Source organism: Crocodylus siamensis, chromosome 3 (genome assembly GCF_052110815.1).
Source record: "Crocodylus siamensis isolate JL-2025a chromosome 3, ASM5211081v1, whole genome shotgun sequence".
NCBI classification, from domain to species: domain Eukaryota; kingdom Metazoa; phylum Chordata; order Crocodylia; family Crocodylidae; genus Crocodylus; species Crocodylus siamensis.
The window spans coordinates 189,407,022-189,430,645 of NC_143397.1; the positions used below are offsets into that span (position 1 = coordinate 189,407,022).

A 23,624-nucleotide genomic window follows, 5' to 3' on the forward strand; every position below is an offset into this window, starting at 1 on the left:
TTTTGGTTTTCATCAATTACACTTCCAATGAAGTGCATAAATGCAAAGCTGAATGTCTTTACACCAAAAAAAAAACTAAAATAACAAAAAAGAAGTATAATGACATAAGACAAAAGTACATTCTTGCTAGTGCTGAGAAAGTAGGTAATTTATTGCATTATGATGAGAATTCTTTGATAACAATGGGTGATTGTGACCACTGTTGTCTACTGACTATCAATTATTGTCATGAAGAATGAAACTGATGATAGGTCTCCAAATGAAAAGAGGTGGCAATGAAGGAACATGAATATTACCAGTACAGACTAGATGCTCCAAGTTAAGGGTCACATAGATTGACAAGAAAATTAGATTCATCTTGAAACTGCAAAGAATACAAATAAAATGCTAGGCACTGCTCCTAAAGTTATTCACAACATGTTCTTCTCAGCTAACTCCTATTTTGGGCCTCTTTTATGCATTATACTAAAGGCTGTGATTTGCCATGGTAACTGTTTGGGGAAGATCATGGATAAGTGAAGGTAAAAATGTCAGAAGTTCTGAAGCTGTGATAGGAATAACAACTCTGATGTTTCCTCTTTCTGAGCAAGTTATAGGGAGTAATCCTATGTATGAAGGAGGATGGACTAGGGATGACATAATTTAATAAATACATTCATCTCCACTTCTGATGCTTTCTGGTCTTCATGTTTTATCCTGCCTGGTGACATAGTCATTGGCAACAAGTAAAATTACACCGCCTGTTTCTACTATCCATCTGGTCGTCTTAATGTCACCCACACATAGGCCCATATATCCACCCACCTGCTCATATTTTCTCTCACATAGAACACATTCATTCTCTCACTCATGTAATTTATTCATCCCAACATGCACTTGTGCAATTGCTGTTCAGTTTTTGTTTACTGGTCGCTGTAGCAATATTTAAACAGATGTCTATGTACATTTAAAGAGCACATCACTTCTTACTCGCATGCATGCACAGTCTTCATTCTAATTTCTTCTGTCAGTATCATCCTCTGTTTGCATAGTTTGTTGGTATTTCTATTTGGTGGTTTTGTAATATGACGTCTTCTCCCATCTGTGAAATAAGGCAAATTAAGTTCTAAAAAAGTTTAAAAACATTTTAAGAATAAAAGCCCCCTATCTAATCTGAAGTCCCATTTAATAGATGCTTTCTCATATTGATCTGCACCATTCCTTCTTCCTCCATAGAGTTCTAGTTGGATTATGGTGAAAGGGTTGATGGGTTGGGCTTTCAAGAGTGAGGGCCCTTTACAAGTGAATTAATGCTTCATTCTTTTGCTCTATTCAAATGAGGAGTAATTCAGACAGAGGATCCAATGGCAGATTCTCTTTTCCTCACCAGTAGGAGGATAGACTTGCTAGCTAGAAATTGAGAAAATGTGCAGATTCAAGTGTCCAAATATTTCCTGAATAGTGAGATCTCCAAACATAGATATTCACTTATTATGTCTATCAGTAGACCCATCCTTTGAGGAAACTAATCTATTTTGCCTAACAATCCTTGTCTGTATATGTAATCAGTAATTATTGACATCAGTTATGTGTCATTCATTGAAATTTTATCCCTCTTAGATTAATACCTTTAGCATGAAAGCAGTAGACCTTGGAATATTAAGGAAAATGCTTGTTGAGCACAGTCATGTGGGTTATGGAGCTGGATGGTATCTGGACCGAATCACCATCCAGGAATCAGGTGAAAACAACATCCAGTACGTCTTCTCGTGCCAAGAATGGTTAGACAGCGGAGTTGGTGATGGACAGATTCAGCGAGAGCTGAGACTTCTTGGAATAGTCAGGAAGGAGCAGTTAAAAGGAAGTATTTGGGGTGAGATGCCAAAATCCTTTTACACGTCTGTTTTTATTGTATTTTATGTTTATTTTCAAGACAAGTCCATTGAAACTAAAAATACAGTAGGAGAATAGTACAACTTTGTTCTGTGTAGCATCTCTTATACAAGTGTCATCTTAAGCATTTTCAAGGCTGAAAATACAGTTATAAAGTTAAGAGGAAAAACACCAGTAATCATACAGAAAGAGAGATAAAGAAATATAGACAATACAGAAAGTAGGCTTTTTGATGAGGTATGAAAATATTGTTAATGAGGCAGAAAGAAAGTAGGTTGTTCCATATGGTAGTAACTGCGGAGCAGAAGGCTCTTGCAATACCGATGAGAACACACGAAGAGACACAAAAATCTCTCTTTTAGAACAATGAGATTTTCCCATATGCTCACATGTTTGTCAATGGCTTTTGCCATTATTCACATTGTGTTTTCTTTTAAATGATACACCTGCAGTGACAGTTCTCACAAGTACTTTGGTTAGGGTTGACTGGAAACCATAATTCTGTTCAAAACATGAAATGCGAGAACTAGACTTCAGAATGAGTTTGGACAATGAAAAGAATTAAGTATTTCATCCTTTGTCACTATACCAAATTGTGGAATCTTTTTCACTGGAAATTTTTCAGGAAGAGGCTGAATAAGGCTTCTCTCTGGGATTATTTAAGAATAATGAATCCTGCATTTGTGCTGAGGACGACTCTTGAAATCCCTTTTCAAACCTGTGAATGACTCTACGGATATCATATCTTCCCCCCATACCTTAAATACTTCTGAAAGGGAATAAAATATTACTCTAGGTCTGTTTATGGCACCTAAACCAGAAATGTCAGACTACTCTGCAGGCTAAGACCTAACCAATAAGAACAAATTCAGCAGTGCTTTAATATAACTTAGTGACTAAAGTTACCTATGGATGCTCCCTTTTAAATTAAGTTTTGATTAAAGCTCAGGAAGTAATACATATGTCCAGTATTTGCTGCATATTTGCCATGCAGCTTTTGTTCCAGTTTACAGGAGCAATGTTGCTGAGGCAACAGAAACACAGAACAGCTTGGAAATATGTGTATAAGACCAATAGTTAACAACAACCTCCTAAATTTCTGAATAACCATCACAATAGTTGCCATTTTAAAAACAAGAACAATGAACTACTGCACCCAGAATGTAGTGTTGTCCCCCAAATCCAGATTCAGGTTCTCTCTCAACACCCGTGACTAGTGATATTCAGTTCAGGATGCATAACTACCTCAAAATTATATTAGCTGGAAGAAGAGAGCCTGTCTTAAAGGTCAGGAAATGTAGAGATGAAGTGAGAACTGCTAAAAGTCAAGCTGAATGAGGCTTTGCAAAGAAAATTAAAACAAATAGCAAAAGGTTCCTCAGCCATATTTAATAAAAAAGAGACAAGGGAAAGTAGAAGTTGGGCTGTTGTGCACTATACATGGAACTGAGATGAATTGTTACATATACCCCAAAATAAACTGGATAGTTTGCCCCAGTTTTTGATAGGGTGAAAGTGTTGACAGTGGGGGCAATGGCAGGATGGCTAAGGAGAATGAGGAAGCGCAAATGAACATTACAGTATCCAAGCTGTAAATAAAATGCAGACAACTTAATGCACCTAAACTGGGGAGATCGGCTAATTCTTGACTTCACCCCAGAATTCCAAAAGAACCAGGGTATGAAATCACACTTCTAATGGCAAGAGTTTTAAGTAACTGTCAAGTCAAAAGTGTTTTTAACTTAAAAATAGTTAAGAACGGAGGAAAAGTGATTACCGCAACTGTAGGCCAATTTGTTTCAACTCAATAGGAAGAAAGGTTTTAGAGCAAATGTTGAAGGAAAGAATAATTAAAGGCATGGAAATAAATAGAAATGTGATAAAATGCAACTGAGATATATTTGAAGGTAGACCATGCCACCCTAAGCTGGTATCTCTCTTTGATAATTGATGTGTTAGGAAAGGGAAATGATGTATATCTCATGTAGCTGCATTTCAGTGAAGCATTTGGTACGATGCCATGTAGAAAATTATTAATTAAGCTGGAGAAGATAATAATTATATGACAAACTGTAAGGTTCATAAAGAACCTGCTGAAAGACTGTTGACAATGAATTGTGGTAAAAAGGGAACGATTGGGTTAGGGGGACATAACTAGTACAGTTCCTCAAGAATTAACCTGCTTTTATTTAATATTTTCCTTAGTGATTTTGGCACAAAGAGTAGGAGGAATTCACTGGGTGAATTTCCTGACGATACAAAGTTAAGAGGTATTGTTAATATAGAGGAAGATCAGAATATCATATATGGCAGATGACCTGGAGCATTAGAGTAATAGCAGTGGAATGGAATATTATATTACAAGGGGCAAACTCATTCTCTTAGTAACTATTAAGTTAAGATAATAAGGTACAACTATTATCTAACTATTAATAAGATAATAAGGTACAAGAAGGACATTTGTCAGGTGGAAATGGCAGAAGAGGAGACATACCTGAGAATATTGGTTGATCACAGGATGATAATGAGCCAACAAGGTGATGCAGATGTAGAAAATGGCAACCATAACCCTAGGATGCATCTGTCAAGATATTTCCAGGAAAGACAGAGAAATATAATGCTATTGCACATGGCACTAGTAAAGCTTGATTTAGAATACTTTGTACAGGTCTAGTAATCTATTTCCAAGAACTACTAATTTAAATGTAAATGGCTACTGAGGTTGGCTAAGAGGTTCAAGGGGCGTCATGGACTATACTAGGAGTAGAATCTAAAACAATTCAGTTTATTTAGCTTAATAGAACGATGTCTGAAAGTAGAGACAATTCCTATCTACAAAGACATCAGTGGGGAAAGAACAAGAGAAAAAAATAGAGCTATTTGAAGCTGAAGGGCAATGCTAGTGCAAAATCAAATGTGTATAAACTGAAAATAATTATATTTAGGTTAAAAATTAGAAGAAAGTTTGTAATCTTCAAAAGCATGGGATTTGGAAACAGATTCCCAAAGTAATAGCAGGGGCAAAAAAGCTAAATTGCTTGAAGATGAGATAGGTAATGCCTTCTGTTTGTTTTAAGATGAAGCTTGATGATTTTACAAAAGGTTGATATGATGCGATTGTCTGTAATAGTGACGAACTGGACTCAGTGACCCGTGAATTCACTTCCAGACCTTTGGGCCCCTATAGACATGCAGCAAGGCTGTTCCAACGCACATTGGAGAAGACTTGATTAATCAAGTCTGCTGGAGTGTGGAAATTAATGCACTCCAGCAGCCCCCAGTGTCATGTGTAGCAGCATCCTCGTGCTGAAAATGATGCTTTGAACTAAACTGGTTCGATGAACTTTATTTCAAAATGCCCCATCACCATTTTTCAGTATGGAAATGCTGATACATGACGCTTGGCTGCATTTAATTAGCATGACTTGTTAATTAAAGTGCCTTCCAGAGCATGTCTTTAAATGCACTTTGTTCCTAGGTAGACATTCACTGACATTTTAAATTTTCCATCTTTCAGTTCCAGAAAAGCTAAAAATTCATGCCATGTGACAATGGGGGAGATGGCATATCATTGTTTCACTTTCATTTGCTTTCACTGGTATAATTGTTTTTGTTTATTTCTAACTTCAGTTGATTTTGAAATATTAGCCTTAAATCTGCAGCATCTCAATTGCTAAAAAAGCTCTCATAGATCATATTAAGAATATTGTCTTCCAAAATAACTGAGGCCTGTAGCATTGACTATACAGGGATAGTTAAATTATAACTGGGGATATTACCAGTTGTCACAGTCAGCCAGTATGACTTTACAAGGAAATTATGAGAATAAATGGAAAATCATTGGTCATATTATTTACATGAATTTGCATTAAATTCAAACAAATTTTGGCATTCCATCGTAGGGTCAAATCTCATCATTAAACAAATGGGGTCTGATCCTGTATTTCATGTGCAACCAAAATGCTTTCTGGTTTCTGTTGGACCCTGGTGTTTTCCAAGTATCCAGGCATTTGCTTTAAAAAGTGACTATTGTTCCTTTTCTTTCTCTACTATAATCATAAAACTCTTAGAAACCTATGTCTGTGATGGTTTTAATGCTTTCTTAGATTTTGAATCAGTTAAATATATGTATCACTATTTAGGACAATTTTTAAGCATTTAATAAAGTTAAGGGCATTCTTATGCGCTGTCCTCAAAATACATTTTCCTGAACTGGGGCCATAACTGGAAGTCTTCATAAGAACAAAATGTATCTATTAAAATCCAATAAATGACATGGATTTCAGTAAATTTGAGGAACCACCTTAAGCAGAGGATATTGACATGGTTTTGTACCTGATGGACTAATTTGAAACTTAAAGAATTTTCTTACTACCACCTGGCTGTGAACATTGCAAATTTCAAGAGGATAGTTTAGGTGCATAACTGAACTGTTGAAATCCAGTAAAATGACTGACAACTTGCAACATCTTGTTGAAAAATCAAAGTTCAAGGTATTTTTTTCTGTGTACTGAGTGCATGGTAATGAATGAGTGTGACAAATCCCAAGAGTCTAGATCAATGGGATAATGGGAATGAATGCTAGTTCACTCACTCACTCCTTAGTAAAAGCATCTGTTCTATTCTGGAATTTAGGTATAGATTATTAATTAATTATCTGCTTTTTTTTTCTTCTAGGGACTTGGGATGTAATTGTTGTGACTGATGATATTTCTACTAGTTTCACAACCCCCAAAATGACTTTGTATGTTTGTGGTGAAAAAGGGGTGCATGCTTCAGTCGTATTCCCCAAAGGATCTCCTAAAAAGGGCCAGAATTATCATACATCACTGGAATTAGATAAGAAATTCAACGCTATATGCAAAGTTCGCCTGGAAATTGAAGAAGCCAGAAATGGAGAGACTTGGTATTGCCAAGCGGTAAAGAACTTAGTTCAGTTTAGTTTTAATATCTCTTCTTTTCATAATCTTACAGCTTTTTTTCCAGTTGCAGTTTCCAGTTATGGTCAACATTTCATAGCTCCTTATTTATGAAGTAAGTGGAACTGCTAACTGTTGTGGTTAACCTTGTGATATAATGCTTGTCAGTGGGCACGTTTACATAAGGCATTTACTGCAGAGCTGACTCATTAGCTCCGTATTAAAACACCACTGTCTACATATGTACTGCTATTAGGATGGAATAAATTAATTAACTTGGCTGTAGGCTAATACTGCCAGACACAAGTACTATCCTGTGGAGGAGTTATTCACTCTGCCACAATGCACATGTAGATGCTGACAGGGCTGGCTGGGTCATGAGGGTGTTTCTGTGCGAGGATTCCCTGCCAGCTAGCCCCACACTAAAGCACCCTTGTGGCCCAGCTGTTCCTTCCACAACATACTGAGCTGGGTCAGAGCAGCTGACCCCTGGGGCCTTCTGCTCCTCAGTGTGCTGCAATCTCAGGCACACATGCAAATACAGTGTCTGGAAGCAACTGCACTGGAGTTTATTCAGTCACATTAATTGCATGTGTGGATGCTTCCACCATGCTCCAAGCAAGGAGACTAGGTTTGAATAGCAAAAATCTTGTAAATTTAAAGCTGGATTTCTTTAGGGCAGCTGCACATAGGAGCCATTGTCTGTAGCTTTTCCAGTGTTATCTTTTCAAAGCTATTGCTGCTGGCATGCCTGGCAGTATTTACATAATTCTAAACTGGTTATTATATGTTATGGACCCAGGATCCAAGACAGTTAATGAAGTGAGACATTGGAAATCCTTTTTAACAAAAATATCTGTCACTTAACTTGGCATCTTAGAAAAAGAAATGAATAGCAAAAGAGACAGTCTTTCTTCTGATGTCTAAGAAGGTGAAGTTAACATCTTACATCACATCAAAATGGTATGGTACTACACTAAAAGATCTGTATCTACTTTGCTGGTAAAACAAAGGAAACCTAAGGGAAAGAATGATCCAGTTCAAATGTTAGTTATATCTTTGTCTCTGACTATTTATAATATTTCAGTGACAAAGATGTTAATTTTCACTCCTAATACAAGATATTAATCTTCAGGGTGAACACCTGACATTTATCTTCTAGGCAAGTTGTTAATTTCATCTTCCTTTACACATTAAATATAACAACTGCTTCCACAAGATTATAGAAGACAGTTGATCACAATAGAAATTTGTATCCTGAGAACAGAAACTTGATAATTACAACAATGATAGCCATTAGCCTTCTTTATTTCATTAACTCACAGTAGTGGTTCAAAGATTAGTTAGAAAAAGATCGCTATGGATAATGAAAATATTCACACTTACATTAGGGAGAATTAGCTATAAAAAGGATGTAAACTTTCCTACTTCAGAGAATAAGTGAAGCACTGGCTTCCTGGACTTAAAAAGACATTTACCTGGGCACATCTACACATGTGTTAACACACTTTAGTTAATGCATATTAAATCTAGTACCATTGGGTACCTATACACAAGTGCACAGGCTGCTCCAATGCACTGTAATTACAGCATGTTGGAGCAGACTCAAAGAGTCGAGTCTTCTGAAGCACGGTAATTACCACGCTCCAGCCAGCCTCTGTGCCTCGTGTATCAGTGTTCCCACACTTCAAAATGGCAACAGGGGACACTTTATCTAAAATTTGTCCAACACACTTTAGATAAAGCGTCCCCACTGCCATTTTGAAGCACAGGGACACTGATACATGAGATGCAGAAGTTGGCTGGAGCACAGTAATTACTGCACTTTGCAGACTCAATCAGTGAGCTTTAGATAAAGCATTCCTGCCACCAATTTGAAGTGTGGGGATACTAATACATGAGATGCTCTGGGTGCTTTAATTAGAGCAGCTCTCAGAGCCACTCTAAGTAAAGTGCCCCCAGACCCTCACCCCCTGGAGCACATGTGTAGATGCCTTTCATTGTCAGGTACTAGGAAAATATATATTAGCCTGTCTTAATGTGCATTAACTAAAGAGCATGCTTGTAAAGTGATGGTTCAATGTGCATTAAAAAAGGCTAATGTACACTAAAGCACATTTGTAGACATGCCATGGGCTATTCTGCAACAGGAATACTTATTTCAGAATATATACATCTAGGATAGGGTAATAACAGAAACAGAAAATACTAGTTTAATTAGACCACCAGTTGAACCAGTATGGTAATTTCTATGTTTCTAATGTTTTTTTATTTAAACTATACAAGACAGGACTTCCCAGAGGTCTCAGCATTTCTATTACAACATAGATAGATGTCTGGAGCTTAGTCATTCCACTGTTTTACATCACATAATAGGATTCAAAACTGGGATCTCCCTCATTTTTATAATCAGGAGCACTGAAAAATAATTCCATTTATGTTTTGGAATAAACTGCCTGAAATCCCATTAATATAACATATCGTATAAAAAATAAATTGTAGTACATGTCTTATTTATAGAGAGTGTAATAGCCAAAAGACAGCACCATTTTTATTCTTCCCACTTTTACTTCTTGAAGATACAAAGCACAGTAAATGAGGTCTGACTTTCAACAATCTCTGCAGACACATAGATATCACTATGAAAGAAAAAGTATTTTAACTTTATATCTTAGTCTACATTTCATTTTTTAAATCTTGTAAATGTTTCTGTCATATCATGAAAAATATAAGAGCACTTTGAAGGCTGAAATAATGCTACCACATACCCGTGAACATTGCTAACTAAAGACAGCTGAGCTTAGTGGGTAAAGAATTTGGACATTTTTTTTTCAAAGGTAGTGAGTTATGTCATATAGAAATGAAAGATTAGATAGACCCTTTTCATCTCTCAGTCAACGTGGGATTACTTTCTACAGTATATTTTCAAGTGCTTTGTCCAGTTTAACTTTAAATAATGGAGGTAATGAGACTTTTTTTGCTGAAAATACGATCTCATCATGTCCACATTTATTTTTTTCTAAAATTCAGACTAGCATTTTCTTTGCTCATTGCCATCCCTTTTGCTTTCAAACAGTATCTCCAGGAGATGTACTAAATTCATTAACACTACTCGGGATCGTGTAATGCATACAGTAGAAATATGCTTGATTACATTTTTTCTTTTTTTTCCCTCAGAACTTCCTTAAATTGGGTTAATTTTTGGGGGAGGAGTGTGTGTGGGGGGGTGCAACAACAGTGTTAATAGGATCTTAATAAGTTTCTAATTGTCTGGATTTCTACTTCTTGTAAAGTGTGGTTTCAAAAGGTATTTTAGAATATTAATTTTTATCTTTCTTTTATTAAAGATCTGTATACTCTCATCTCTGATCCCCTCTTTACCTTACCGTAGTTTATACAAGAGCCAGAAATGGAATTATTGAATGTGGCTTTTATTCCTTTTGTATATGTAGGTAAAGCTTCAACACAGAAAAAGTAAAGAAGCTCTAGAATTCCCATTTCTTCGAAGCTTTACTGAAGAGGAAGGCACTTCAGTGGCTGAACTTCCAGTTCTCACAGCTGGCTTTAATTTTCCAACAGGTTTGTCATGTGTCAAAAGCTGAGAATCTTAGTTGAGGTTTTTCAAAGCGCTGAATGGGATTTTAACCATGAGTCTTCATTTTAAGAGGAGGCACATAACTAGATCTCTTGCATTGCTTTGAAAATCTCATCCCATATATTTAGCATTGCATTTTTCTCCAAGCATGATTAATACCGATTTGTGGCACTTGGTAGTATAGTACTTATCTCTGAAAAGATTACAAATATTGTGTGTGGCTCCCATTCATTTTATCTAGATAATCTTACTCTGTTTCTCCCCAAACAAATGAAGAAGATCCAAAGGAAATGACAGTTTCAGGTAAGAAGGAGACACATGGTTCCTCCTAAAAAATGCATACCTGTGGGCGTGTCAACATATTCATTAATGTGCCATAATTACGGCACATTTAGTATCAGGTACTAGCTTAATAGGACTGTGCAAAGGTTTGGGTGCTGATTCGATTTGGAGGAGATTCGGCCTGATTTGGTGGCCGAATCCCTGAATCCAAATCGATCGAATCAGGAGACCAGTTAAAAGGTCTGAATCAATTGGAAGCTCTCCAGAAAGATTTGGAGAGCTTCAGCGATTTGGGCAGTTCCCGCTCACTGCTGCAGGGAGCTGAACCCAGACTCCATGTTGGTAAGTAGGGGGCAGGGGAAGGGGAGCTGAAGATGGGGGGAGGGGACCATGGGGGGACCCCTGCCAGGCCCCAGCCCCTGCCTGCTCCCCCAGCTCCCCTGAGTACCCCCTGACTCCTGCTCACTCTCCCAGCCCCACCCCGCATGGCTGCCCCGTCTAGCCCCTGGCACTTTAAGAAAACAAACAAACCCAACTCACCAGCTGCTCCAGCAGCCTCAGGACTTCTGGGTGCTGGTGGCAGAGCCCCCCATAGTGTGGGGCAGTGGGGGCCAGCAGGGATCACCCCCCATCTGGCAGCAGCTGGTGAGTGGGGGCTTTTTTCTAAAGAACAGGTGAGTCAGCCACTGAAAGCGGGTGGGGCCGATCAGATTTGGCCGAATCAATTCATAACAGTGATTTGAATCACCAAATATCACTGTCCCCTGAATCGGCCAAATCCAATTCTGAAGCAAATACTAGCCACTTCTCACAGGCCTATAACTTAATACACCATAATTACAGGTATTACAGGTTCTAACATAATATGCCATAATCGGCATACTGCACAAATGAACACTTTTTTTGTGACACTTAATGCTCATTGGACTAAGTCTGCTGCACATTAGCACAAACAGATGCTTTTTTTGTGTCACTTTAGTCTCATCAAACAAATCTACTGTACAGTAGTATGGTTTTTGCCGGCCACATTAATGTGTAATAGAATTAGTCCAATGGGCATTAAGCTTCTCATGTCGATGTGTCCTGTTTTTGCTCCTAGGAGTGTTAAAGCATTTATTTCTTTTGACACAGTTATCATGTTTTCCCATAGATATCCTTCTATGAATTATACCTTTGTCACCCTAGATTGCTGCTTTGTGTTTTACTTGGAGGTACAACTTAAATCTGTTCACAACAGAAACTCATGCAGAATTCAGTAGCCTTAAATAGGTATCTGGTCATGAAGGAATTACCTTTAGCACTCCTTTAGCTCTACTGGCTCCCTGGGATTTCTGATAGAATTTAGGTTCTTAATTATATGCTATAAATCCTAAAGGGCCTATCCTGCCTGTTCTTCTCCCTCAACATAATGACAAGTGAAAAGACTCAAGCTGGAGCTCTCTAGATATAAACTTGAAGCAGATAATGGCAGGACATTTTTTTATGAAGTCTTCTTGACTTTGAAAGTCTTGCCCTTTCCCTCTTCCATCCCCCCCCCCACCCCCCTTTTTACAAAACAGAAAAAAAAGTAGTAATCTGTATTGGGATTCTGTGATGCTCATATTTTTAAAGAACATTTTGAGATGGATTTGTCTGAGGGGCAATGATAGGAAGGATGTGATTTTTTTGGTCCCTTTATTAAAGGAGTCTCATTGGCTGTTGCTGTCTACAAGGGTGTTGTTTTTGATTATTCTAATAGTTCAAAAGGATATGTACAGCTTCCTTAGGTAGACAGACAAGAATTCTTCAGCCAAAGCATCAAGGAAGGATTTTCCCGAGAGGGTAGGGGAAGAGCCCAGAGTGCTCCTTTTGCTCCATTGCTAGTAGCATATTCCCCCAGGAACTGTCACAGTTAGTGAAAATTGAAAAATCTCAGTCACTATTTGGACAAATGTTCAGAGAAAATAGAAAGGTTTCTTTGCTTCCAGTCTTTAAAACTGGGCTTGGTCTGTCTTCAGTTAAGCTCAGGATAGAATATTGCCTGTGGTTCTGAATAATCAGAGCTTCTAGAAGCTAGGATGGATGTTGTTGTATGGGTGTTATTAATTTAAATAAATTTTAAAAATGTGGTAATGTGTGTGTGTGTTTACCTACACATACACACATATATATTAATATATGTTTTTCTTAGAATGATCTTTGCTGATGGATTACCCTTTTCTCACATTCTCTTTTTCTTTGTATCAGACCCACTTGAAAATTGTTTCAGTATTTCAGTTTTTGTTTTCAATCACAATGGGTTTTCATTTTAATTGCAGTGCTTCAGTGTACTTTTACAAATAAAACAATTTTTTGTCTGGCACTGATTATTTCAGGCAGGAAGATTTTAGAAATTGTAATTTATTAAAGAATATGCCTTAACTGCCTGTGGTTCAATGCCTAATTCTTTTTCCCCTTCCAACAGTAAAAAAATATAATCTATATATTACCACGGGTGCATCTCCACAGTCTGGAACAGATGCTGATGTGTATGTCGTACTGCGAGGTTTCCTGGGAGACACAGGTCGAAGAAAATTAGTGCAGAAAGGAGAGAAACTTTTCACCAAAGGAAAGGTAGGTTATCATATCTAGAGGCTTTTGGTTAAAATCGAAGCCCAATCCAGTTCTGACTGATATGAGGTGAGAGTTGAAATGGGTCTTTCATTTCTAGCCTGAAGTGCCTAGTGATGTGGGTTTGCAAGTATGTGTGTATGTGCATCTATTACACCCCCCTCCTTCCCTTCAAACAAACCCAAATTAAAAGTGTACTCTAGGCACTAGTTAGGAAATAACACAATTGAGGTAATGTGTCTCATTATGTATGTGCAGTATGACATAATATTGTATTATGTACCATTTGGGCCTCACAGATATTTGCTGCCAGAAGAAGGATTGCGAGATTGATGACTCATGGATTTCATTCCAGGTTTTGGATGGAAGGGTGCTGTTTCCTTCCTTCAAGATCTTGCTTCCCCTATTAGTCTGAACCTCAAGTGGTGGCTCTTCTGCTCATCATTCATTCATTAAATCATGTACTCTTCTGTTCATTCCCATCCAAACACAGCTCCATATTTATTTGGCTTTGCCTTTGTCCTGCAAAACTTCTACCCTGCCTCCTCATTCAAGTGCCATTTCCAGTCTCATAAATGAGGTATTCATGCTTAAGGCTTTTATCCCAATTCCAGATTTCTCATCCAGCTTGTCCTTGTTTCATTCTCTTTCTCTCATCACTCATACTTTTAGTGTCCTTGTCCAACTATTTCCAGTTTCTCATACCTCAGCTCCTCCAGCTTCCACAGCTGCTTATCCCCATTGATCTCGTCCAATTAGTTCAAGTTCCTCCCTTGCAGCTCCTTTTATTTCTCCCATACCTGGACTCCCACCTTCCAATCACCTTTCCTATCCTTACTGGTGAGGACAGGCTTAGTTTGAGGCTTGGCTTTTCCCTCTCCTGGCTTCTTGACCTAGTCTTCTTGCATGTCTGGTTCGAGGTTTTTCAGATCAGAGCTTCTCTGAAAGAGTGCAACTTGAGAACCACATATCTAGACACAGACAACTGGTAGGTGGAGTACAGGGGGAGCTGAGATTGGCTCCTGACTCGGCACTGCTCAGGATGGTGCAGTTTTTTTGCTGTGCAGGCCAGCGATGTGTTTGGGAGGAGTGGGGTGGGTACTAAGCCACAGTGCAGAAGTATGGGAGTGGATATGGGGCTTTTGGCCCACCCCTGGGCCCACCCACAAATTGTGCCCCTCAATTCTCAAAACTCAGGAGGCACCAGTCACACCTGTATCTAAATAACAAGGCTATTGGAATGGTTTAGTAGTGACTTGGGGTGATATGTTTGATAGTCTCTAGTGAAGAGACGAGACAGCTGGAAGAACAGAAATATACAGTAGAACTGAGGTGAACTTCACTACATGAAAGAAGTTTTTCTGGCCATTGCCTATACTTGTCAGGTGGTAGAAGATAATACATAATTTCCTAGCACAGGAAACAAAGTATGCGTGTACTTTTTGCTTCAGTATTTGCTTTGGCACATCATAGGGCTAATGTGTCAAAGCAACACAGTGCTCATGAATTTTTAATGAATCTTGGTAAATACTAGCATGTGTTTATTTAGGACCTAAAGTGAAGTTGTGATGTCAGTTTTAAAAGTGATAAATAGCTATTGTTTTAAATTTCTTGATTTGTTTCCTGTCTAATAAAAATGAAATTGTAATAATAAAGGTGTTAGATGAAGCCTGTAAGTGATAAGGGGTAAATGGATATTGTAAGCAAGCCTAATATCTTAGTCGCAACATTTTGTTCAATGCTTCTCTTGGAAATCTCCCAATATTTTCTTCCTTTATAAATAACCTCCAAAAAGGCTCTCAAATGAGGAGCGCCTCATTCTTGGCTAGTACACTCACATATTGTGATGAGCACCCCTGCAGTTAGAAAATCTGGACTGGTTTGGGGGATTCTGGAATGTAACAGACATGGAATTTGCATTCTGAACCATAACACTTGTTTTAACATTTTAAAAAGTGCTTTTCCTTCCAATAATTTCATCCCTTGCTATACAGTAACTGCTAGTGAACTGAAACAGCACTTCTGTTAGCATTCATGTCAAAATATGGCGCTGGTCTTGAACATTGCCAGATTTGTTATAAACAATGGCTTAGCAATGCAGTATTAATAGAAAGTGAGAAGTATTCAAATAGCTTTGCAGTGCAGCAGCTCATTCAATAGATCTTTGCATGAACTGGATGCCATGTGTGATCATTGAAAGCTGGATTAACTTTTTTAAATTTCAAAAACTGCCTTTCAAGGTGCTAAGTTTTGACCTTTTTGAGTTAAAAAGAGAACAGGCTAAATTTATTTAAATGAAATCCTCACTTCTAGGTATTTCTTTATTGTTGATCCACATATCTAAGGATCCACTTTTTCTCATTATTTAGTTGCCCATATGTCATTTCAGCTTAACAAGTCTCTCATTCTGTATGGGGTTGAGCTTCCTCAAATTCATTTTGTCTTTTCTCCTGTCCTTCCCAAAAGTAGCAAAATGGGCAGGTAAGCATGATTATTTTTGCTGATTTTTGCATATCTTTATACAGTTTAGTTGGTGTGAGTCCCTAATAGTATTTACTAATATTTTGTAAATGTATTATGAAGAAGCATTACAACCAGTTAGCACTGACTTTAGCCAGATACAAGTTGTGCAGACATGCAAACTTCTGTGTCCAGGTTTGTCAAATAATTTTTATGTTGACCTGTGACTCCTCGGATATCCCTTTTATAATGCAGTGTTTGACAAGCAATGGTGCTCCTTTGTTTGTCATCTATAGATTATTCTGCAGATTGAATATATATTCAATCTCATAAATATAGGTTATCCATTTTGTTCTCTCTCAATGTATGATTTTTTGTTCATACCAATCCTATTGAAAAATACTAAAATACTACTTGCAGTGTATTTAGACTAACACGCATGCTTGAAGTTTCAGCCACTTTCAACATATGTGCAGGGAACATAGAAATCAACTGCTCTAAATTTTTGTGGGAATGAAATCTCCACGAACATTTTTAACTCAGTGTTTTATTAGTTGTTGGAAAGAGATATCCTTTATCCTGCCCTATATTTAGACACTAACCATTCAGGTTGGTACCATGGTAACTGCAGCATGTATAAAAATTAACAAGAGGTGATTGTTGGTGTTCAGTTTCATTATTTGTTAATGGATTAAGCATTGGCAATTTTTAGTGTTACTTTAGACCAAAGCACATAGTACAGAAGTATACTAAACATGGACAGATCATGGGAAACCAAATACATGGTGGTCACTATGAAAAAGTTATAATTTGTCTGCAATTATTGTACAATGAAACATCTCAGATGCCACTGTTTAGTAACTGTTAGTAAAGCTGCTTTTTAATAGGAATTTTTCCCTGTGTAATGATTATATAATTGCAAAGTGCTATTGACGCAAATGTAATAATTGCATTGATACACATGGCCCAAGATAGAATAGTGCCCACAATGGTCAACAACAGCAGTGGCTAGCATTGCTAGGCCAGGCAGCAAAAGCGTTTCCTAAAGGATAGGAAAACAGATAAAGTAGAGCAGAGGCGGTCAACCTGCAGCTCCAGAGCCAGATGGGGCTCTTCAGAAGTTAATATGTGTCTCCTTGAATCTTTGCACAAGCACACGATGTGATGTAATGGTTATGGAAGCTGGTCAGTGTGTGCTTGTGCAAAGATTCAAGGAGATGCATGTTAACTTCTAAAGAGCTGCATGCAACTCTGGAGCTGCAGGTTGGCCATCCCTGAAGTAGAGGGTAGGAGTCAGAAGATTGTGGCTGTAAAAAAACTTGTGAAAGGAAGAGAGACCTTAACTACAGAAAACACGAATCTCATCTGTACTAATAAAAGGCTATGGAAAATGTAAGGCCAAAGCCAGGCTTCACCATTATGCGCAGATGGCCAGTTCGGAACCCTATTCTGTTCCCTAGAGAAGTTTCCCATTCATCCAGGATACTGATAGCCTTATTAGGAGTTTGTACAATCCTATATACATTGTAAAGCATGCAAAGTGGTCCTTCTTTTCTGTCAGTCTGAAATCATCAGTCCAGCACTATGTATGCAGAGCCCGAGTAGCAAAAGAAAACTGTATCATTTACCCTGACCCTATTTGGGCCACTCTTCCAGGCAAAAATTTGAAAGTATATCAGCCTCTTGCCTATGCTTTTTCATTTCTTAGGTAAATAATGGTTATAGAGGGTGGCAAGGTCTGCTTCACATCTCTCTACTTATTTTTACTTCTATGGATCTCTCAAATTGAGTAAAGCAGACTTCCAAAAATTCTTAGATAAGTGTTAGTCAGGAAGCCATCAGCCAGTGATGATGACCTCACCAATTCCCATTACTCCTGTACAGTTTCTGTGAGGAAGTCTGTATGGTGCTTCTTTTACAAGAGAGAGAAACACATTTCTGAAACATGTTGGGCTCCACAGTCAGTGATCATGGGATTGTGTTATGTCAATAAAGCTTGTAAGATATTGTTGTGAGTATCCACCTGCATAATACAGGACACAGCACTAGACTTTTGAACATAATTTATTTTATGGCTGGCAAAACTGAAGAGTTGAAAAAAAAATGTTTTGAGTCAATCAACTGAAAAGTCTTTGGTTTTCCTCTCAAAATAAAAAACAACAGCAACGAAACATTTTGGTTCAAATGAAACACTTCATTCAACCTCAGATGAAAAGGGTTTTTTTGTTTCTTTGTTTTACTTGTAACAATATTTTAAAATTGAAGTTAAGAAAATATAGTCTCAATGTGTTTTTCTAAAACAAACATTGAAATAAAAGTTTGATTTCAATCCTTTTATTCATCTGAAAAAGTTCTATAAATTCAGTGTGAATTTGAAAATAGTTTCAGTCAAACTGAATGTAATTATTTAACAGATAAAATGTTTGATAAAAAAGTTCACCCAGCTACATATGTGCAAATTTAATTCCTACTTTAAGTCTAATAACTTTGGTTGATCTCAAGGATAAAAATATGTAGAAATGCACCTACTTTGGATTTAAGGCTGCATAGTAATGGATAACCGTTGTAACCATATAAACTGTTCTAATGGTTAATTGACTGCAGTGCTTTTAACTTCAGATTTTTACCTTATTTCTAGTCTGAATGTGCCTGACTTCAGTGTCAAGTCTGTGGATCTTGATATACATTTGATTGCTAGATTGAATAGCAGTTATCAAAATCTGTTCCCTTGGACAGCACTTTTGGATCAAATTACTTTTAGACCTTTGAAAAGTGAAGTAGATTCAGTTCTTCAAGTTACTCAAAGTAAAGTTTTTTGATCTTTTATTCATTGTCAGAATTCTCTGTGAATCCTGTCCAATTTATCAACATCCTTCATAGTTTCATAGTTTCATAGTTTCTAGGGTCGGAAGGGACCTGAGCAGATCACCTAGTCCGACCCCCTGCCATGGCAGGAAAGAATACTGGGGTCAAATGACGCCAGCAAGATGTTCATCTAACCTCCTCTTAAACACCCCCAGGGTAGGAGCCTGCACCACTTCTCTTGGAAGCTGGTTCCAGACCCTGACTGTGAAGTAGCGCCTCCTGATATCTAACCTAAACCTACCCTCTGCCAGCTTGTGACCGTTATTCCTGGTCACTCCTGGTGGTGCTCGGGGAAACAGTGACTTCCCCAATGCCTGCTGGTCCCCCTTGACTAGTTTATAACAGGCCACTAGATCCCCCCTCAGCCTTCTCTTGTGGAGGCTGAACAGGTTCAGGTCCCACAGCCTGTCCTCATAGGGCCTGCCCTGTTGTCCCCTGATCATACGAGTGGCCCTCCTCTGGACCCTCTCCATGCTGTCCACATCCCTCTTGAAGTCTGGCACCCAGAACTGGACACAGTACTCCAGCTGTGGCCTGACCAGTGCCGCATAGAGGGGGAGGATCACCTCCTTGGACCTGCTCGAGATGCATCTGTGGATGCATGCCAAGGTGCGGTTGGCCTTCCTTACTGCCTCTCCACACTGCCGGCCCATGTTCATCTTGGAGTCAATGATGACCCCCAGATCCCTTTCCGCCTCCATGCTGATAAGAGGGGAGTTCCCCAACCTGTAGGTATGGTGCCAGTTGTTCCTCCCGAAGTGCATCACCTTGCACTTGTCTGTGTTGAAACCCAGCCTATTCTCGTCCGCCCACCCTTGTAACCTGTCTAGGTCTGATTGTAGCCTGTTGCATCCTTCCAATGTACCCATGTCCCCCCACATCTTCGTGTCATCTTGAAGTATTGACAGCAAAACCAGACATAGTATTCCTATAGCAATATTACCAGCAACAAACTTAACATGGCATAACCGCTCTGTTCCTATGCACTATTCTCCTGCTTAACACATCCAAGGATTGTGTTAGCATTTTTGTCCACAGCATTGTAGTGGGAGCTCACAATTAGTGTATTGTGTCATGATTGCCAAATGTTTTTTTTTAAACTGGTGTTTTCCAGGATAGAGTCTTCCATCCTAAGTGTTACATGCATCCTTTGTTTCTAAATGTATGACCTTACATAAGGATATATTTATTTTCTCTCAGTATTCGAAGAGACTCGGATCACTCTGTCCTGTCTTTGTTTACCCCTCCCTTCTTTTTGTGTCATCTGTATGTCTGTTTTCTTCCAGGTAACTAATGGCAATGTTAAATAGGAATTGCTCCCTGTGGGAACCTACTACAAATACACCTGTTAGAGAAGATCCTCCCTTTACAGTTGCATTTTGAAATACACCCCTTAGCCATCGTTTTACTTATTTATCCAACCATATTGATTTTATATTAGTATCCTAAACAAAATGTGATGTCATGCCAAGTCAAACACCTTACTGATATCACAGTATATTATATCAATGCCATCACCTTTTATCAGTCAAACCTACAATGTCATCAAATTAGTTTGACAAGATCTGTTTTCAAAACTGTATTGACAGGCACAATTTGTATTATATTTCTTTAATTTTTTAATCAAATCCCTTAAGAGTCATTACTCTTCCATTACTTTGCTTTGGATTGATTTCAGGCTGAAGTCAATAATTACCCATGTAACCCCTTTACCTTTGTTAAATATTGATACAAATTTAGTTTTTTCTTGTCCTGTGGATCTTCCCCTGCATTCCTAGATTTATGGAAAAAATGTTGTTGGTAACTATAAGGGGAGCTCATTAGCCAGCTCTCTTAAAACTCATGAATGCAAGTTATCTAGATCTGCCTGTTGCATATCATACTGAGTTTTTGTTGAAGTGGAAAATACTTTTCATCATTATCCTATAGGAATATGAGATCAGATTGTGCTTGAAAAGTTCTAAATTTTCATTCACATTTTTCATTGAAAATAATTTTTCCAAGCTGATTTGGCTCATAATCATTTCAGCTTTGTGAAACTGTCCCTTTTAAAGCACCACATTTATCAGTTACTGACTTGGAATGTGTTCTGTTTTTACATAACTAAGTATTCAAGTCATGATCGCATGCACATAAACAGCCATTAATTTTAGTTCAGTGGTTGATTCTTTTGTATCTGTCAAGATGAGATCTAATATAGAATGCCCTTATTCTTATATGTCATTCTTATATGTCCCAATTCTATGCCTTCTCCACCCCCCCCACTCTTGAATGAAACATTTTTGATTTAGGAGATTGTCATCTGTATTATTCAGAGATTCCTAGAGAGGCAATATGAGGTCTCCAACACATATCACTCATATCCAAGTTCCTGTGATAATTCAGCTTTTTCACTTACTTTATAGATAGATGCTAAGGAGCTAGTTAACCTGCTTTTTCCAACTTGAACCTCAAGTCTTGTCATTTGTCTCTCAGAAGACTGATCCATAAACATTGATTTGCTTTCAAGTTGTCAGTGACTCCAGAAACCAGTAACACTGGAGTACCATCTTCTTTCCCCCTTTGCCAAGTCAATACTTCCTAATTAATTGTAACTGCTGCTTTTAGCATACAGTCAGACAAGTCTTCCCACCAGTAAGGGCAAAAATGTCAAACTCAGTCACCCCTATGAGCTGGGTCCAGTCCATGGGGCTCATCACAGGTTGGATCTGGCCTGTGATGAGCCTTGTGGGCATTTTGGATCCACAGAGATAAACTGAAAGACTTTGCAGTAGATGCCAGATTTGTTTGAATCTCACTTCATCAGCCTTTTAACTCTTAAGTTTTGATGTCTTCTTTATAGTGTAATGTGTATTTATAGGTGTAGATACAAAAGGTGAAAATGATGGAAGCAATCACAGCATTAAAAATATTGTAAAGGTTAGGAATTAAGTCTTTTGTTTAGTTCTTTATTTTACTAAATTCATTTTACTTACAGAAAACTGCGGGTCAGAGCTTAACTTAGTTGGATGGCTGTTGCTGCCACTTACTGCAATGTGGCACAATTCCTTCAAAAACATCATTATATCATAAAAATATTGTTTGAAAAAATTGGATCCGGTGAATTCATATCAAGGTTCAGGGGTGGCACTGCTTGTTTCCTAGCTAGCTATCTTTTTTTCCTGGTTATGGATTCCTCCATCCCACTAATTTTGTTGCAGATAGATGAACTGTGATAATGACAGGGACAAAGAAACCCCTACTTGCATATTCATTGCCACTTAAAGTATTTTAATGTTTTGCATATTGAAAGATAAACATTTTAAAGCAATTTTGAATGAGAAATGAACACAAAACAAGATCAAGATTACAGGCACATGTAAACATTGTGGGAATTCTGGTATGGATTTGCTTGATAAAGGAGATCTTAGGGAAAATGTACAAAGTACAGACTGAGAATCTGAAAAGAGAAAGATTAGCGAGGACTAATCTTTCTCTTTTGTCTCCTGCTTTTACGAGTATTTCCAGCCTCTGCTCTTTTGAGCCCCTGGCTCAAAATGTAAGGGCCTGACTTTGATTTGCTTGACACTGATAACATTCTGATGACTTCAGTGAATCCCCTCTAGATCTAAAAGAAAGATCTGAGTAATCAGACCTTAAATCAATGGATTTACAAAAATGGTTCCTTATCCCCAGATCCTCCTCTATTGAAAATGTATTTAAATCACTGTGCATGCAGGTTTTCAAACTTAAGCATATGGTCTGCCTTGACCTGCCATTTTCAGTTCTGCTGTGGGAATATTTTCATTAAGCAACCATCAAGTTTGAAAGACAGAGGATATATAATGATTGACTTTTATAGAAGTAAACGTTGTCCTGAGACTTTATTTAAAAGAGGTTGCTGCTGTAACAGCTATCAATGCTGATACAGACAGTGATAAATCTTCCAGTGTTGACACCAATGATTTTGGATTTAGTCAGGATTTTAGCTGTGGAAGATGCAGATCCTCACCCAGTGAAAAAGACATCAGGGCAACCCCAGTGAGTCCAAACCGTGGGCCTGTTGCAGATGAATGCTGCACACTGACTACAGTAACCCCATGCTATGGGCTCCCTGGGGACTGCCTCTAGTGCCTTTTTTGCTCCCCACCGTCCTTTCCCACATTTACTAGTGGGTGAGGACTTGAGCATCCTGTGATAAAAATCATGGGAGGGGGGCAGGGGTGCCATTCTGCTTTACCCTCCCCCTCGTCCTATGCTGTATTGGGTGCAGGGCTGTCCAGCTTCTACTGCTGGGCTGCACCTGCCATTGCAAAGACTTCTGGAGGGTGGAGGGCATTTTGCTGCCCCCTGCTCCAGATGGTGTGTGGTGAGCTTGCTCTTCAGCTGCAGCAGCAGCTCTTACCAGAATATGGATAGAGCTGAGGCAGGTGATACAGTCACCGCCACTCCCCTGGTTCTGCAGTAGTTGGCGCTGTCCGGGGTGCTGCAGGAGCTCACTATGACTGAGTCATTTTGGGTTATAAAGTAAAGAATAATCTTTAAACATATGTCCCAGGATAAAACAGCTGCATATAAAGGGGATCTGCAAAGGGATTGGCAAAAATAAGGTTTCTGCCCTTTTCATGAGTTTTCAGGTATTAAAAGAGGTCTGGAAGACTGGTTGCTCCTTGTTTGTGAAGGAGTTTGTATCCATTTTCTTTCAATCTGAAAAAAATAAAGGAATATCAGTCAGTCTTTCCTAATTAGAGGGAGGAACTTTTCTGGGTCTGAGAGTGTGTATACTGTCAGTTCTCACTCTTTAGCAAAAGCTTGCTTCCTTCAGATTTGCAACTAAAGTTAAATAGGAATTTGTGTGTTCAAATAGTTTTGTTCTGTGAATGTGCCAAGGAAATTGAGTATAAATTTTGCAAAATAGATATCAAGTCTTGTTTCTTATGGCTTACAGGACCTTTTCCCATTCCAATTTGGGTTTTAAATATATAGGTAAATTCAGTCAATATTTTATTGGGAAAAATGAAAGGAAAAAATTTAATTCATAAAATTCCATAGACCTCCTTATT

The 23,624-nt window shown here is 38.2% G+C and overlaps 1 protein-coding gene across 1 annotated transcript in view; it reads left to right on the forward strand.

Annotated features, from left to right (window-relative positions):
• The window catches only part of LOC149869243 (lipoxygenase homology domain-containing protein 1-like), a 270,001-nt gene that overhangs the window by 215,071 nt on the left and 31,306 nt on the right, over nucleotides 1–23,624 (forward strand). The window contains exons 44-47 of the mRNA XM_090037326.1: nucleotides 1,600–1,852; nucleotides 6,550–6,791; nucleotides 10,244–10,370; nucleotides 13,112–13,260. Of these exons, the coding sequence (XP_089893452.1) occupies nucleotides 1,600–1,852; nucleotides 6,550–6,791; nucleotides 10,244–10,370; nucleotides 13,112–13,260 (771 nt within the window). The remainder of the gene's footprint in view (nucleotides 1–1,599; nucleotides 1,853–6,549; nucleotides 6,792–10,243; nucleotides 10,371–13,111; nucleotides 13,261–23,624) is intronic.